This window comes from Argentina silus (assembly GCF_951799395.1).
Source record: "Argentina silus genome assembly, chromosome: 8".
NCBI lineage: Eukaryota > Metazoa > Chordata > Actinopteri > Argentiniformes > Argentinidae > Argentina > Argentina silus.
Genome location: NC_139662.1, coordinates 4,287,189 through 4,303,909, shown reverse-complemented (window position 1 = coordinate 4,303,909; position 16,721 = coordinate 4,287,189). Strand labels below are relative to the sequence as shown.

At 41.2% G+C, this 16,721-nt stretch overlaps 1 protein-coding gene across 1 annotated transcript; it reads right to left on the bottom strand.

The window, feature by feature from the left end:
• Nucleotides 1-1,478: 1,478 nt before the first annotated feature.
• On the bottom strand, nt 1,479-16,721 carry gnai3 (guanine nucleotide binding protein (G protein), alpha inhibiting activity polypeptide 3). The gene is made up of 9 exons (XM_083674973.1): nt 16,058-16,721; nt 10,784-10,826; nt 10,039-10,180; nt 9,653-9,810; nt 8,346-8,474; nt 4,410-4,539; nt 3,975-4,128; nt 2,364-2,571; nt 1,479-2,255 (listed from the first exon to the last, which is right to left on the bottom strand). The coding sequence occupies exons 1-8, from the start codon at nt 16,173-16,175 to the stop codon at nt 2,381-2,383; spliced, it is 1,065 nt and encodes a 354-aa protein (XP_083531099.1). The 5' UTR covers nt 16,176-16,721; the 3' UTR covers nt 1,479-2,255; nt 2,364-2,380.

Sequence of the window (16,721 nt, the reverse complement as noted above, 5' to 3'; positions counted from 1 at the left end):
GAGCAGAGAGAGGTTCGCCAGGTTGTCAAACCATTAGATTCACGTCACCACATCCACATGAAGCTCCAGGTCCTCAGACTCTCCTTCCACCTCTCTAAGACTACATCCCTGCAAGACAGTGCACTTCAAATCCAACTGGATTGAAACACCAAGTGACTTGAACAAAGCAGAAATCACACATATGTTAAGCACTGCTATTCATATTGCAAACAAAATTGTATTTATTCTAATACCATAAATGTATTGCAATACACAAGCTTACATTCTAGTGTGAGGAATACTTTACAAAGAATCAAACATGTTAGAGAAATGTACTTTGTAAATAAGAGATTAATCTCTATATTTCGAAATGACAAATTACTCATTCATCTATATGGAACTGTGTGAGAAAATACTTCCTTCCTATTTTGAAGCTGGGTTGTACATATTAAGTAAAAAAAAAACATTATTGTGAGACAAACTGTAGAGGAATGAAATAAAGATGCAAAAACTGCACTATTCTGTGTCTGATCATTAAAGACTGTATTAACTGATATGAAATGCTCATGTGACCAAAATCTAATTTTGATCATACTTTACTTCATACAGCTCAGAATAAAAAGGTCTAATTACAGTGTAACATGGACAGCCTGCAACAGGAGACACTAAATCCCGACCTTTCAGAAGTGGGAGCATGTGCAGCCCTGAGCAGTGCTGTTGGGATGAGCTAGGGCAACAGCTGAAGCATGAAGGTGCGTCACAGAGGTCTGCCCTGCTGTTCCTTTTCTGCATGACCTGCTTGTGTACTTCGTTTGGGTAAAAGTGGTTACCTTTCTGTGTTTATGGTCCTTCCGTCTGTTCAGGTCCTCAAATTGACACTGGATGTAGGCAATTCTATGTTTACATTTTGTGTTTACATTTTGACATTGATTGGATTGATATTAGGAAGAGGAGGACAAAAGAGTAAAGCTGGGAGCTTAGTGCCATCATTTAATAGTGTTAAGATTAACAATACATCTGTACAGTCAAACTGAATCATCAATGTTACCAAGGCTGCCTCCAGTAATGTAAGGTATGCTTCTGTGGAGGAAGTCATCACAGTCTAACCCAAATTGTGCTTGGCTATTTGGCAACGTTATTTTTCTCGACAAGGTGAAGGCATGCTGTGGGGTCTGAACTTTAAACAAGAGGGCAGCTTATCACATTGTACCAAAACATTTTGTTACAAACTTGATCTAGTTTGGTCAGTTCATTCTTAACTGAAATCCACAGGATTAAAAAAACACTTTGAATAAAACAAGTCTCTCAATAAAATATCAAGATGTGAATGCCAAATTCTCTTTCATGCAGGTAGTGGTGTGGAATTATTCACCTTCACATACTGTAGTGCTCACATGACAATTATCCATAAACAATGTGCTGTAGTGAACAAGTGCTCTAAATACAAAAATATTGTTCAATGCAAAGTGGTCCATTTCTAATTTTAGTTTAAAAATCAAAATCAAAACTAAGTGAGTACCCATGTACAGTAGCACAGGTGAAACCTACTGTCTCTCATGTTATAGTCTAGAAAACACTTTTGAAATCCTGAAAGATCAGGCCACTATTAAAAATCAAACTTAAGAGTTAGCCTAGTCTATGCACATCAAAGGTATCACATGAATTCCTGATCCATACATATATTAGAGCATTCACACTACTGATTCTATGTAAGTGCTTTCAAAATTCGAATAAAATCTTAAACCAAAAATAAAAAAAGAACTAGGATTACAACTACTTAATACAAACAAGTGAAAATGACATGATTATTATGGCAAAAAGAAAGGATGCAGTGTGTAGGTTTAAATTGGTGACAAAATCTACAAATCTGTCACAAAACATTGAGCTCATCAGCTTCATAGTCAGCTTTATGTTTTGGTCCTTGTGCATAGTATTGTGACATCTACAGGTGAGAGCACTGGAATGGAAAGAACACTACTTTTTTCTAACAGCACTGTGACTGGCACCAATGCCATAAAAACATCACTCCATTTATGTCTGTAAATTAAAAAAAGATAAATGACCTGACTGACCTGGCTCCCATTGAACTCACAGTGAGAATTGCACTCAGTTTTCCCACAGTTCTGTCCTGCTCAGTTCGAGCATTAAACAAGGAAAAAAATTGAGAATTCATGTGCTGCATGCAGCATGGCAATGGTCTCAGTCTGGCCTTACTTCCCAAACCATCTAGTGAAGACAGCCAACGTCATATCCCGTCGAAGAGTCTCATCAGACGGCTACACAGAAAATGACGAGAGAAGAGAACCAATACATCACCCATGAAAGCCATATTACAGATTAATTCTGTGTCATGCAAAGTCAGTCAAGGCGCTGAAGGTGCTGACCTGTAGGTGGTAGAACCTCAGTAGAGCCCACACTCCTTCAGGTTGATCTTGATGATGACGTCAGTGACAGCGTCAAAGACAAACTGCACATTCTTGGTGTCTGTGGCGCAGGTGAAGTGAGTGTAGATCTCCTTGGTGTCCTTCCGTCTGTTCAGGTCCTCAAATTGACACTGGATGTAGGCAGCTGCCTCCTCGTATGTGCTGGCACCTACAGCAGGAGACAGGAGGGGGATCACAGTGTGACCACAGTTACTGTCAATGGAAAGGTAACTAAGTCATTTTGAGTTTAGACATGAGCAAAACATAACTGTGTAAAAATTAGACCGATAAGTATTGCTAGATTTTTAGGATACTTGCAATTGAAAGACAGAAGTATAATTGTTTTATGTTATCAGACTGAACCTCTGCATAAAACGTGAATAGATAAACACAAACTAAACACACATCATTGCTGCCAAAGTGCAAGTGTACATCATAGACATTTTTAAATGTACTCCTCAAGTGAACAACACTGAACTCGGCAGAGGTCTTCAGAGTGATGTCCCTGATGCCCATGCCAAGTGTCATGTTAATCGAACTAAGTGACCTGGATTGACAAGCATTTGAAGATTTCTATATGAAATATTATTTTGTATTTGTTGTTAGAGACTAGTGCTGTGAACATAGTGTAATAATAATAATAATATTATTATTATTATTAATATTAATAATAATAATGAGAAGAACCACCCTAACAATTACAATAGTGTTTCAGCGCACTTTGATCCCCTAATTACTTTTTTGTAACATCAACATGAAATTAAGTGCTACCGACTACTGCCTATACTACTAGCGTGGAGGCACCTCTTTCAATTTGGCTGCATAATTAAACTAAACTGCACCTTGCCTCATTCCCCTGCGTTTCAAATCCAAAAATAGGTGTAACCGTCAGAGTCTATCAGGAACAAGAGAAAGGTCTGGGTTATCCAAACTGACAAGCGATGAGGAAAAACCCTAATACAACAGGGAAGCAACATGAATATTTAAGACTTCTATTTTGACTTGATCTCTATACAGCTGGACTAAATTATTCAGTGCAAATGGTTATCCACAACTGTTTAATATAAGGAGTATTAGTCTTTGCCTGGGTGTCTTTATGGGCTTTCACTCATTATAATAAACCTTGTGAGGACTTATTTTTATTTTTATTTACATGTTTATTTTAGTAGGGACAGATGCAATAACATTGACATATTGACATTTCAACAAGCCAGAGGCATCGCAGCCTAATAGGTTAGCTTGTACAAATGAACTTCAAATTGAAAGCCAAAGGAACACAGTTCAGAGCCACAGTGAAGGGACATTTAAAGAGTGAAATTCTGATTAAGTATTAACATGATTGATATTTTGCAGTTGCTGGTGAGGGTGCTGTCATTAAAGAGTTGGTACTGTGATAGTAGGTACAGTTCATAAACAAACCCAACCACAGCTGAGTTAGACTTCCTCTTCCAACAGAAGTTAAATAAATTAAAATGTGATTGCATGGTATGGAAGCAACAAATATTGTGAGTATGCTGAAAATAGCCTCACTGAAATTCCAATGCATAAATCAAACCATATGACATCTCTCACCAGAGTACTCTGGGTAGCAGATGGTGAGCGCACTCCTGCTGATCTTCTCCTCAAACAGGTCCTTTTTGTTGAGGAAGAGGATGATGGAGGTGTCTGTGAACCACTTGTTGTTGCAGATGCTGTCAAACAGCTTCATGCTCTCGTGCATGCGGTTCTGACAGGAAGTAAGGGTAAGCTACGTCAGAACCCAGAACTCAAGCATAGGGCAGGAACATCATGAGATTTTACATCACAAGACAAGTACTGAATAAACAAAGTGTTTTTGTTTATTGTGTGTGGAGGGAGGAAGTTGGGAGACCGTCCACTTTACATAAATGATCCTTAAAATTGATAGATTAGGCCCTGTACAGAATGGTGAGAGTTTATAGAGTAGAGCTCAGTTTTTACGGTTCTGCATTCTCTCTTGTGTCTCCCCCCCCCCCGCTCCCCCCTCACCATCTCCTCATCCTCTGCCAAGACAAGGTCGTAGTCGCTCAGGGCCACGCAAAAGATGATAGCTGTGACTCCCTCAAAGCAGTGGATCCACTTCTTCCTCTCTGAACGCTGGCCGCCTACATCAAACATCCTGTGGTAAAATAAAGACACGCACACATACACACTCCGGGTTTAGTGCAGAATCAGAGCAGGTCTGCAGGCAAAGCCATGGAATACATGTGCAGCTATTGGTTGTGTTTTGTCAAAGATGAGTTCAGTATAGTATAGTATATCCATAACCGTACCAACACAGTGCTGTGTACAGTATTTGTTTAGAACAACAGATTTACCTATTCTTATAATCCTACCACATATCATGCCCACTGTCATTACTACACATGAAAGCATGTAAAAAAAATACATGTACAAATACAGTATATGTGCTTCTCTCCAACCCGTGTACAGCCTCCACCACACACACACACACACCTTTCCTTTTAGCTCTCCAATCCATGCTCGTCTAGGCTCCTTTCTGCACCTGTGGCCCTCCAAGGCCACAGACAGACTGAACAGAATTACCTCCAGCCATACAACTGAACGAAGGACTGATGCCCCTGCATCAATCTAGTCAGTGAGTTTTTCTAGGAATCATGCTTTGCTGAGCACACAAATCTATGCATGAACAAAATTGTCAGTGCATCCAATGACTTTTGACGGGTACTCCTGTATTTGAATGGCAATTCATTAAAGGCCCACTAAAATAACTTTGATTTCCAAATCAAATAATTTCTGGGTAAATGCTAAGTTATATACTTTAATTGCTTATCACAATTTCTCTAGCCAGCAGACGACAGGATTGACTGTGCGTGACGCTCAATTTTTGATTGACAGTTAGTCTTCACCGGTTCAACGTTTTTTTAAGCTGGCTGTAATGTTGACCAATTTGTTAGCAGCCTACAGTGTCTTATGTGGATGTATGCAGCATTTCTGTTTGCATTTGGATGCTGTTACATTTTTGTTGAGTTACTTTTAAGCTAGCTTTGTAAAAATGTTAGCAACTCTACTAAGATAAATTAGCAAACAGGTTGTTTTTCTAGCTTGCAAAACACAACACTGTGCTAGCTCAAACAACAAGATAACTAACTGAATTAAATACATTTGGAGTGAGGTGAAGCCTGTTCTCTAGACTGAGTAAGTAATTTAATCTTGTTAAAATCAGTGTGTTGTTGGTAGTATTTTTTGTGGCTATCTTGCCTGAAACCCTGGGACCTAGTTTCTGTTGAAAGCTATCTGTTTGAAGCCAATTGCTGTCAATCTCCAGTGGGAGGTCCTGAAACTATTCTGCAAGATATTTAAGTCCCTACTCACCTTTGACTACAACTAAATTCATTTGGAGTGAGGGGTGAAACCTGTCTGGTCGTTAACTGATCGTTAGGTAGGAGGGGCTGCAACCCTGCTAAGTCATCAGCAATTACAGAATCTGCATTTCTATCCTGACGGTCAAAGAGCAGCTGCCTCCTGACATGAAGACGAAGGAGTCAATCTGTGGAGTCCATTGAGGAAGGCCTGAGAGGAAGTATTTTTTCTATTAGTTTTTTTGTAGTGTATTGAGCGCTGCCTACATCTTGTATTGCCCACAAACCCTCTCTCTCGATACTGGCAAATATCACAATGTGCTTTCTCCCCATTCCTGTTATTTCATCCCTCAGGAGGACACATGGAAGCTATACCTCCCCTCGCAACCCTTCTAATCTACCCACCATGCTCAACTGACCACGACCTCACTGTTGCAGGAGGACTTTGGAACTGCCAGTCAGCAGTCCGGAAAGCAGAGGCTATTCTCAGCTTACGCCTGCTTCATGTCCCTCCACTTCCTTGCTCTCACAGAGACATGGATTACACCGGAAAACACACCTACTCCGGCAGCCTGTCCCACACTCCTCCGACTCAGAAGGCGGGCAATCGGCTCAAACTTGTCTTCACCAGATCCTCCCATACCTCCAACCTTACTGTTACCCGTCTTCCGGTTTCTGATCATCATTTTGTATCCTTCTCCCTTCCCCTCAAATCCTCCCCCTCCCAGTCAGACTCTACCCACACTGTATCCTCTCGTCGCAACCTGCGTACCCTCTCCCTCACCGCTCTCTCTTGCTCTGTCTTATCCTCCCTACCCTCTGTTGAATCCTTCTCCCTTCTATCCACTGATGCAGCCTCCTCCACCCTCCTGTCCACCCTTTCCTCATCTCCTTCGACTCTCTCTGTCCACTGACCTCAAGGCCAACACAATCCTCTCCACGCGCTCCTTGGCTGTCTGAATCCCTGCAAGCTTGTAGATTAGGGCTCCGGGCTGCTGAGAGGAAATGGAGAAAAACCGGCCTCCCAGATTCAAGACCCTGGTGCTCGCCTACTGGGCGGCAAAGGGAACAGCCCCTACCTACTTGGTCATAATATATACGCCATTTAGCTGACGCTTTTATTGCAGTGAGTGCATACATTTCAGTATATATGGTCCCATCGGGAATCAAACCCACAACCTAAGCGTTGTTAGCGCCATGCTCTACCGACTGAGCCACAGAGGACCACGTCAGCCCCCAAACCCCTGCCCGATCACTCCGCTCTTCCACCTCGGCTGGCCGCCTGGCACTGCCGCCTCTATGTGGATGCAGCAGTCAGGCTACTCAGTCACGGCTTTTCACTGGAACGAGTTTCCCACTGCTGGTGAAACGAGTTTCCCACTGCTGTCAGGACTGCAGAGTCACTACCTATCTTCCGATGTAGATTGAAGACCCATCACTTCAGGCTGCATTGCAGGCTTAACTGTCCCTCCTAAAGACCTCTTCATCCCCACTACCCCCCTGTACACTACCCCCCTGTTTCTCTACTGTAAATACATTTTAAAAAAATAAGTAATTCTTCCTTCTTCTAGCATTGTGACTGCCAATGGCCCCTGGTCCTGGCATAGATTTCATTTTCTTATGATGACTGATGGAGAGATGATTCACTTACTTAGACAAATGCATTTGTTGTAAGTTGCTTTGGGTAAAGGCATCTGCTAAAAGCCAAAAATGTTTAGCTACATCATTTTCTTACCTTTGTATTCTTAACAGTCTTGCTGCATTTTACCACAACATTCTAAATGGCCAGTTTCATCTTGTCTCAGCTGTTATCTGTATCTGCCAAGAGCTGACAATGTGTGTACTGCTAGTGCTAGCTAAAATGGGAGGGAAAATGTAAACAAATTATATAATTGGTTTATAATTTGACTAAGTTGTATTGCTCAGAGCACGCATCCTATTGGAGTACAACATGGTGAAGGACATAACCTCTTAAATCACACCCACTGAAAACTGACCATTTGAGAGAGAGTAGCAGCACTTTTACACAAAGAAGACTGGAAAATATTAATTTTCCAGATTTGGAAGTTGCTAATTTGATCTGGTGAAGCAAAAATTCAAACCAAAACACTGAAAATGACAATTTTCACTTCAGTGGCCCTTTAAGAGTTAATTTGCATGCATGTGTGTTAATGTGTCTAAATTAATCACTTAGACATAATTAATGAGTAATGTTTATCTAATTAATTCATTCATGTTGACAGAGTTGGTTGCCTCATTAGGCTCTGGCTTGCACTGAGGAGGATTGTATTCTCTAAAGACCCAGATGTTTGCCTATATCAAAAGTACACAAACTAATCCTTGTCTGAATGAATCACCTCACGAATTTGGCAAAGTCATAGTGCCCCGAAGCGTGCTGTCAGAATGTAATTTGTTGAATTTACTTCCGGTTCAAGCTGAAAATCCATTAATTTGGGGATTTTTTTCAAACAGTTAACATAACATACAGTTTCTTGTATGTTTTCTCCGATTCACTAGTGTTTGATTGTGCCTCAAAAGTTGCACCATTCTAACCAGGTCTCTTTCGGACATTAGTAACGAAGGAAGTGAGTGGTACACTGACTTGAAGTAGAGCTCTTTGAAGGTGAAGTGGGTCTCCACGATGCCGGTAGTCTTGACGCGCGTGCGCAGCACGTCCTGCTGAGTGGGGACGTAGCTCTGCTGGGAGATCCTGTCCAGGTCATTCAGATAGCTGTGGGAGAGATGGAGACATGAGGACAACTGGTCCCCAATGAGACTACCCAATCACAAAATGGCCCAAGTCTACAGTTTGTGTAAAGAACAACCACAATACGGTTAATTTGAAAACAAAAAGGAATTTAAATGTTTAAATAAATCTTATAATATTCCAGTGTTTAAATAAAACAAATAATAGTTTGAACAAATACAGAAATATAGGAAAAAAACTAAAGAAATCCATGACACCTTATTCAGACAAAACATAGTTGACCCCAAGTCTACAAAACTGGAGGACGTGTTCTCGGCAGAGATAGCATAGGGCTCCATGGAATCCATGTGAAGTGATACTAAATATGGGTTCATATTTTGATGAATGATAAACATTGGCTGCTCACGGTTTGAGTGAAAACAGAGTGTAGGCCCTGACTGACTCCAGCGGTCTCTCTGGCCTGAGAGTGTGTACAGAGTGAACCTACAACCACTACAGGTCCTGTGTTTCCAAAATAAAGACGTGTCCTTCACACTAACCTACTTTCCTCCAGGGCATGCGTGATATACTGTATACAGTAGAAGGTAGCCAAAACCTGCCATTTATCATAAGTTGATTAATCCACTAGGACAAGCACACAATTACACAATTGTGTTTGGTCTCAGTGCACCTTCTCCTATTGCAAACATGTTCTTCATATTTAGTGAACTTATACACAATTTTGATTGTTCCCTCTATAAGATACTGTTGAAAAATAATATAGAATTCACTGATAAATAAATACATTTTCAATGTACCTAACTGAGATTCCAATAGCTGTGAATGTACAAAATATGAGCAATAATAATGAGAGTTTTCACAATTGCTTTCATCATTGCTTTCTGTAATGCTATCAGTTGTGCAGCAACATTTTTAAACAAGTTCACACAAGAACGAGGAGTGCAAGACCAATCTTGTTTCACTACTTCTTGTACCTCCTTGTAATTTCAGAAGAACAACTCATCCGACATTACAGCTACTGGTTTGTGATCAGCAAGACAATGACAATCGGGGGAACGAGCATAATGCTTTGGGAGTGGGTCAGATTCAATAATGCAAAAGAACGTCTGCTCTCGACACAGTCGTTTGACTACACACAGCCATCCTCTGGTAGTACACCAGGATGCCTAGTGGAGTGTAAAGGGACAGAGCTGAGCCCTTACTATGATGCTGAATCGTTGAGCTGGTACTCTCGGGAGCGGATGAAGCAGGTCTGGACACCGCTGTCTGTCCAAAGTCTCCGGATCACGCTGATCAGCTCTGCCGTCATCACTCCCTCCTCCGCCGAGCTTGCCAGAGCAAACAGCTGACGGGCATCATCCTGGCAAGAGAGAGACAGCCCTGTTACACAAATGCCCTTTCACCAGGGAACCCCTGAGCCCATGCAACATACCCACACAGATCCTAAAACCGTCATTCGAAACACATGCATTCATACAGGTCTCTTAGTGGGTTAGGGTTAGTGAACACTGCATCAATGGTGGTAGGACCTAGGCTCTGAAGTCATCAAATTGACCATTACTGGCATAATCTGAGAAACAAAACACACCGCTCGTGCGGCGTCCCCAAAGCTTATCTTTAGGCGACCCATGGCTCTGATGATGGCGATGATGGACTGAATGGTGTTGCTGTACACCACCACTTTGTACTGCTTGCACTCCTCTTCTGAGTATCCATCCTCATGAATGATTCTAGGTGGAAGGAAATCGACAATGATCTTTTAGATTTCAGATCAAATTAAAAGAAACATTTCAAGATTCAAGATTCTTTATTTGTCACGTGCATACAAGTATACAGTGAAATGCAAAAGTGACAGTGCATTTGTTGCTTCACAGAAATCTCTTCAAAAGTGGGGGGCATTTTAACTTCAGTTTTTCTTTCAAGTTATTTAGGACTAGATTATGTTGAAAACAAAATCAACTGTAGCGGAGTAAATTCAGTGAAACAGCACGCTTTGGCTAACGTGGGAATCCAGGGAATCTATTCAGGCCCTGCCAGGCTCTGCTGGCTTTTGTGGCCATTGTTTGGTGTGTTATGTAAAATGGGTGCTTCTTCCTCTGCCTGAACAGCGCTAAATGAGGCCGCATCTCTGCATCCACAGCACTTCTAACAGATGAACTCAGCTGCAATGGCAATTCTTCCTGCACCATTAAGCTCTTACAAGAGAGCTGGACATGGAACAGCTTATGTATGCCTGTGTGTGTGTGTGTGTGTGTGGTGAGTTTGACAGAATGTTTTTTGGACTGCGACCTGTGCTACCAGTGTTATAGTATGTGACTGCAAGGTGAACTTACTTCATCTGCTTCACTATTGTGCTTTTCCCAGATTCTCCAGCACCTGGGAAAGAAACAACAGTTAAAGAACCAGCAATAAACACCAATGACAATACCCAAATAAGAGTACAGACTCCCTATGGATCTTATCTTGTGTGCCCATTTTTATGGAAGTAGAGTAAAGTGAGTATGGCCATGAGTAGTTTGCTTGCATCTCACACTAGAGAGAAATCAGACTCCCTCATTGGCCTATATTTATAGCACAGTGTGTGGGCTATACCAAGAGACATGTGCACCAGTATCATGTGGAAAATTCCTCACATAGGCAGCTGCAGTAAGAAAGAGCCTGGAGCCTGAGACACAGAAACTGCAGTGTGGTAATCAATAATGGCCACTGAAAAAAATAAATAAGGTAGAATAATCATTTAAGGCATGAAACCATACTATGAAGGGCATATTCCCAGACACAGATCAAGCCAAGTCTTGGAATAAATCACATAATGGATATTCTCCACTGAACAATGGATCATCTAAAAATGCTTTTTAGTCTAATACTACTTGTGGTTAGAGTGTCTGCCCTGAGATTGTGTGTTCAATCCTCAGCCGAGTCATATCAAAGACTCTAAAAATGGATGCCTCTCTGTGTGTCACTCAGCATTAAGGAGAAGTATTTGCTGCAAGCCCTGTGAAAGACAAGCGTCCTGTCCAGTCCTGTCTAGGGGGTGTACTTGTAGATCGAGCTGCTGAAATAGGAGGCTCCTGCCCTATGGGCGGTTCTGGCTTGTGTGTTCCGGCGCCCAAGGCTTAGGCTAGGATACTTTTTTACTAGGCTTAGGCCTAAACCTGCCCTGTGAGTTTAATTCAACAAGCTACTTTTATTTGAGGAATAAAACCTAGAATGAAACAGGAAACAATTATCACACCTCTGAACAAATGTTTTTTTTTCCATTGTCACACCAGAGGCAATCCCAGATATCATGTTGAACTGGGCGTTGAAGAGCACAGAACAGAACCTATTCAAGGTCTGTTTAAAACCTAAACAAACAACGCCCTACTCTCTGTCTTTAGAACAGGAAATATTAAGTTTACTTATGAGTGAGAGCTCTCATAGCCTAATTGGCATGTAATTAAAGGGGTATCAAAGTTGCATGTTATTGAAAGATTTGTGAGTAGAATTTTTCAAACTAAGCACGAGCAACCACAGAAATGAATTTCCACAAACATCTGGGGAGTATTTAACTGGCGTAGGAACAGCGTGTTATAAAAACATAGCTACTTTGCAACCACAGTAATTAGACAGAGGCGCACAGCACATCTGAATTGTGGTAATACAGCTAGACCTAGCGGTGGGCGACATGGCCTAAATTTCATATCACAATATTTTCCACTCTCTGAACGATAACAATATGATATCACAATATACATATATATTTTTCTGAACCACCTTCTATGAGCCCTGCAAAGTTTATAGATGGCAAAAGACTGCTTTTAACGCTACATGAAACTACGGTATAGAAGCTAGACCACCCTTTTTAGCCTACCGAGGCTATGACAAAGAGAATGGTTTGTCTTATCAGATAGATTGTCAAAATCAAGTTTATTATAGCAGCTCATGAATTGCAGAGATGAAGAGCGGAAATGCTTTAAATATCAGGTTACTTTAAAGAGGACTGAGCAACGGGACCAACTCCTCTACTCTAATACAGCCATCACACATTCTCTCACGGTGCAGAGAAATGGGGCACGGTCTGACTTGAATAAGTGCGAGTCGGCTTTAATAATGTAACAGAATGAAGTTAGGAATTGTCATGGGAGACAGCTGTAAGGATGTTGGGTTTCAGACTGGATAGAAAAGTCTACAGTTGTCATCATTAAAACCGTCGTAATATGGTGCGAACGTCCACATTTTCAGCAAGGGCAGCCTTCTCTCGTTCACACAATGTAATAATAATAATAACAACAATAATAATACATTTATTTTGTACAGCGCTTTTTGAGGGATCGTTTGAACGGGGAGAGTGTGCTGGATAAATTGTCGCCTTTGTTTGTTAATCGGAAACGATCAAGAAAAAGACTACCCTCCCCTATACTGTATATCTTAAGATTAAATGTTCAACTCCTGGCTGGCTCTGGAACTTGTAGTTTCAACAATAAAACAATTACAAAAACACATCTCGCTCCAGTCACACTGGATTTTAGGAGTCTGAGATTTTTGGTGACGAATAGGACACTATTGAGAGGCCGTGTTGATAAAAATGACAACCATTATTGACAACTAAATTGGCCACATCTCTCTTCAATGTCTTCCACAGCAGTCTTTTTACCGACTGGACACATTTTACGATAGCCGACATGTATTCCCCTTGGATGCGCGAATTCCAAATTACTGCAAATACAAAGAAATATGTAGAAGGGAAAGGAGGCGCGTAGGGACCGTGGCGCAATGTATAAGGCCTCCTACTGTACAGTACATCAGCCGTTTGACTGAAGTCTGTGACTTGAGATGTGCCAAAAGTGAGATTTGTCGACTGTTTGCTACAGCTGTCATGCAACAATTATCACCAGTAGGCTAAATCTAGATTTTCCTTAAAACATGGAACAAATAAAATAATGTAATGTAATCATGTTTTGTGCACACATTTTTTTTTATCATAATGCCATTGCCTATTTGGGAGGAGTGCACCGGCATACAAAAGTATGCACCCCTGATTTTGGACATGCTCTGCTGTATCCACCTCCCATTCTGTTGCACACATTGTGATGGAAAAGATTAGCCTCCCCCGTATATCAGCCATAACTTTGACTGAAGTCTGTGACTAGAAATGCGCCAAAAGTGAGATTGGTTTGGCTCGGATCACTGTTGTAATTACACAGGTCTGTTTGCTACAGTTGCAAGCTGACGTTTGACATTAGCAGTCGCTTGCTTGATCGAGACTGTGTGAGCAAGTCCTCTCTCGGTTGCAAATGTCCATGTCAGCTAGCTTATTTTACACACATCACGTGTCCAATATAATGTATGCGCGAATTGGAAAACATGATTTGTCAGCGGTATTTGAGTAGAACCTGTGAATAAGACTGGAACCAACCTTTTTAGTCTACCGAGGCTTTCTAAACTTCTGCCTACTGTCATTTCAAAAGGTGGCTGAAGAATTCTATCATATCATTTGAATCTAAAAAAAAAAAACTAAATGTCAAGGACATGAAAGGAAAATGTACCCATTTTCACCATGACTCAACAGCAAGTTATTAGTGGTCGTTGTTGTCTAAATAGCCAGAAAATATTTCAAAAACTAACGATAACCTCACCCCTCCCTAAAGCTCCTTGTATTTTGCAAAAACCATGTAATTACCCAGTCAGAGTAGCAATCTGCAAACCAGCGATACCTAGCTTTTGATCTACAGAACACATTTGGTATGTGTTTTCACATGCCCACATGTTCGTAAGGTGATCTGGACAACAATTTTGAGGCAAAAAAAAAATCTGTGAAGTGTCCCTTTAATAGCTTTTAGATCATCCACTATACTTGCATGAAGAAAAAGGATGACTATGACAAAAGGCACAAGACTTCATGAATACAATGACCAAACCAATGTTGCAAAGCAAGAAACGCTTTTGCCTGAGGAAGATTAGGTCTTGACTGAAAGATTAGGTCTCCACATGGTGGAGGATGGTTTGTCTTTTCCTACCTTCTCATTCTCCATCCCTCTCAGTTAGTCTATGTCCTACATAGGCCTAAACATCACCATCTAGCCATTACAGAAACGTTAACTTAAAATGGTTGTGCAAGAATGCACTTCCCCACATCACTGCCCAAGCCTGCTGTATCTGAGGGATGTTACACAAGTTGAGTGAAGGGATCTGAATCACTGGTCATGATCAAGAGAGGAGATTTTCATTGGAGAAGTTTCCAGCCTTCCAGGGAACTGTGGTTTTGTGTTAAGAGCAGCAGCCTAGATCCCTTGTTTTTCCTATAGGCTACCAAAACATAGACAAAAAAGGAAGGCAGTGTCTGGAAAATAACTTTTCCCCCTCTGTTCTGTGGTCAGACCTCGAAAACTAACGTTTCCACTTGAGTATTAACCTGCATTGTAATGTTTCAATACAGCTCTTACACGTCCTTCTACAATACCTTTTGGAGTCAGATTTAACGTAACGATAACTTGTGTTAGTTGGTCATGTGACCTCTAGTGTGTAGAGTCCGCTTTATTGTACTGGGGAATAAATGTATGTCTTTGTTCTAATCTGGTCCAATCTTTTCAATAATCTTTTTTTTAAATTATTATTATTTATTTATTACCACTTCTTCACTTGCTATTGTTTAAAATATATACAGTTTACATATATTGTTCACAGTGGAAATGTTCTAGTAAAGCACTGCTCAGACCAATATCTCACAACCCACCTGAATCCCAGACCCACAGTTTGGGAACCACTGATCTAGGCTAACTAAACCTGCATGATAGTTTCATATGAGTTCTTGAACAAACCGAACACAAGACTTGAAGTTCATGCCGCATGTTTCTTGATATAATTTAGCCTGTCCACCTCAGTTGGGGTCCACCCCTTGGAAGGCAGTTGAAAATGTGGAACTCATTCCAGATCATTTGCTTGTCTGGTCTGTAGACCGCAAAGTGTAACTGGCAGCCAACTGTCTGAAACCTTCACATTCCAACCAACACAGAAGCACCTCATGCTGGGAGGTCATTCCTTACAAGCAGATAGACGTATTGGTATATGTGGACACCACAGTGAGTTACCACCACTGTTGTCAAGTACAGTACAAATCCATTGAGAGAAGACGTGTGTTTACATTAGTGTGTATCTCCAAAAGCATGTGGGGTAATAACTGCAAAGACAGGAGGGATCTTCTCAATAGAGATAAAGCACAAACTGGTCACAACACCTTTGTACTTGTATAGGCCAGAAGTCAATGCTCATGTAAGGGATATGTTTGACAGGTGAAAAGGTTGTGTTGTATGGAATTATTATTGTTGCCGGAGTAGAAGAGCGATTTAAGAGAGAATATGAATAGAATAACAAACAGAAATAACAGACTAGCTAACCAGAACATGTCGTCTAGGCTTACAGGATGTAGGATGAAGTATGGAGAGCATTGCAAGCAAAGCAAGCGCGAGTGATACAAAAATGAACCAATTAAGCTATAACAGGTATGCGAAATGTACACTACTATGTGACACACTATCATCATGAGTGGCTGAGAATGCGTCAAGAACAAACACCGCACAGTACGACATACACTCTCACTCCTTTTTGGGGGAAAACACGTTACTTACCAAGTAGCAGCAGTTTAACTTCTCTCGATGCTTTCTCCCCATCTTCTCGTAGGTTGCGATCAATCATTTTACTCCTCTCCACAGCTGATTTATCCTCGGCGCTAATCGTGCAACCCATTTTGTATGACTTACTTGTATATTCTCGTTTGAATAGAGCTGCTCATATGAGTTAGCAAAATAAAAGCTTTGATGCAGCCAGAGAGACAGAAAAAGGCGTTGGCACTTCTCGCTAGTCTCGCAACTAGTAGTCCCACATGGGAGATGCTCTTGGTAAACTACTGCCACCAAAAAAGTGCGGACAGCTCCTTTCTCCGTATGTGAAGTAATTCTGCAATGTTGTCGCTAACGGTTATCCAAACGATTAGGATATTCCGAATTCCCGTATTAAAATTACCTCTTAGCTTTCATGAGAATGTAGCTAGCTAGCTAGGCAGCTTGCAGAGTAGAGAAAGTAGGCTGGCTACTACTTTGTCCAGCTGGCTAAAAATGTTGGCGTAAGCAAAAAAAGGTTGCTGAAAGTAGTTGCTGAAAAATGAACACGTATCAGGAAATCTACTGTGTTCAACTCAAAAATAATGTTTGAGAGCAGGCACAAAAATTCTCTAGCTAGCTGGAGCTCTTTTTCCAATTTGAAGACGAAGTGGCGCTGTATTGCGCGGACGCG

Excerpts from the sequence above, each read along its gene's own strand:
- gnai3 (XM_083674973.1), bottom strand. The coding sequence starts at position 16,175 with ATGGGTTGCACGATTAGCGCCGAGGATAAATCAGCTGTGGAGAGGAGT. Across the intron at positions 10,827-16,057 it reads AGTTAAACTGCTGCTACTTG|GTGCTGGAGAATCTGGGAAA; the intron begins GTAAGTAACGTG and ends TTTCTTTCCCAG. Across the intron at positions 10,181-10,783 it reads ACAATAGTGAAGCAGATGAA|AATCATTCATGAGGATGGAT; the intron begins GTAAGTTCACCT and ends CCTTCCACCTAG.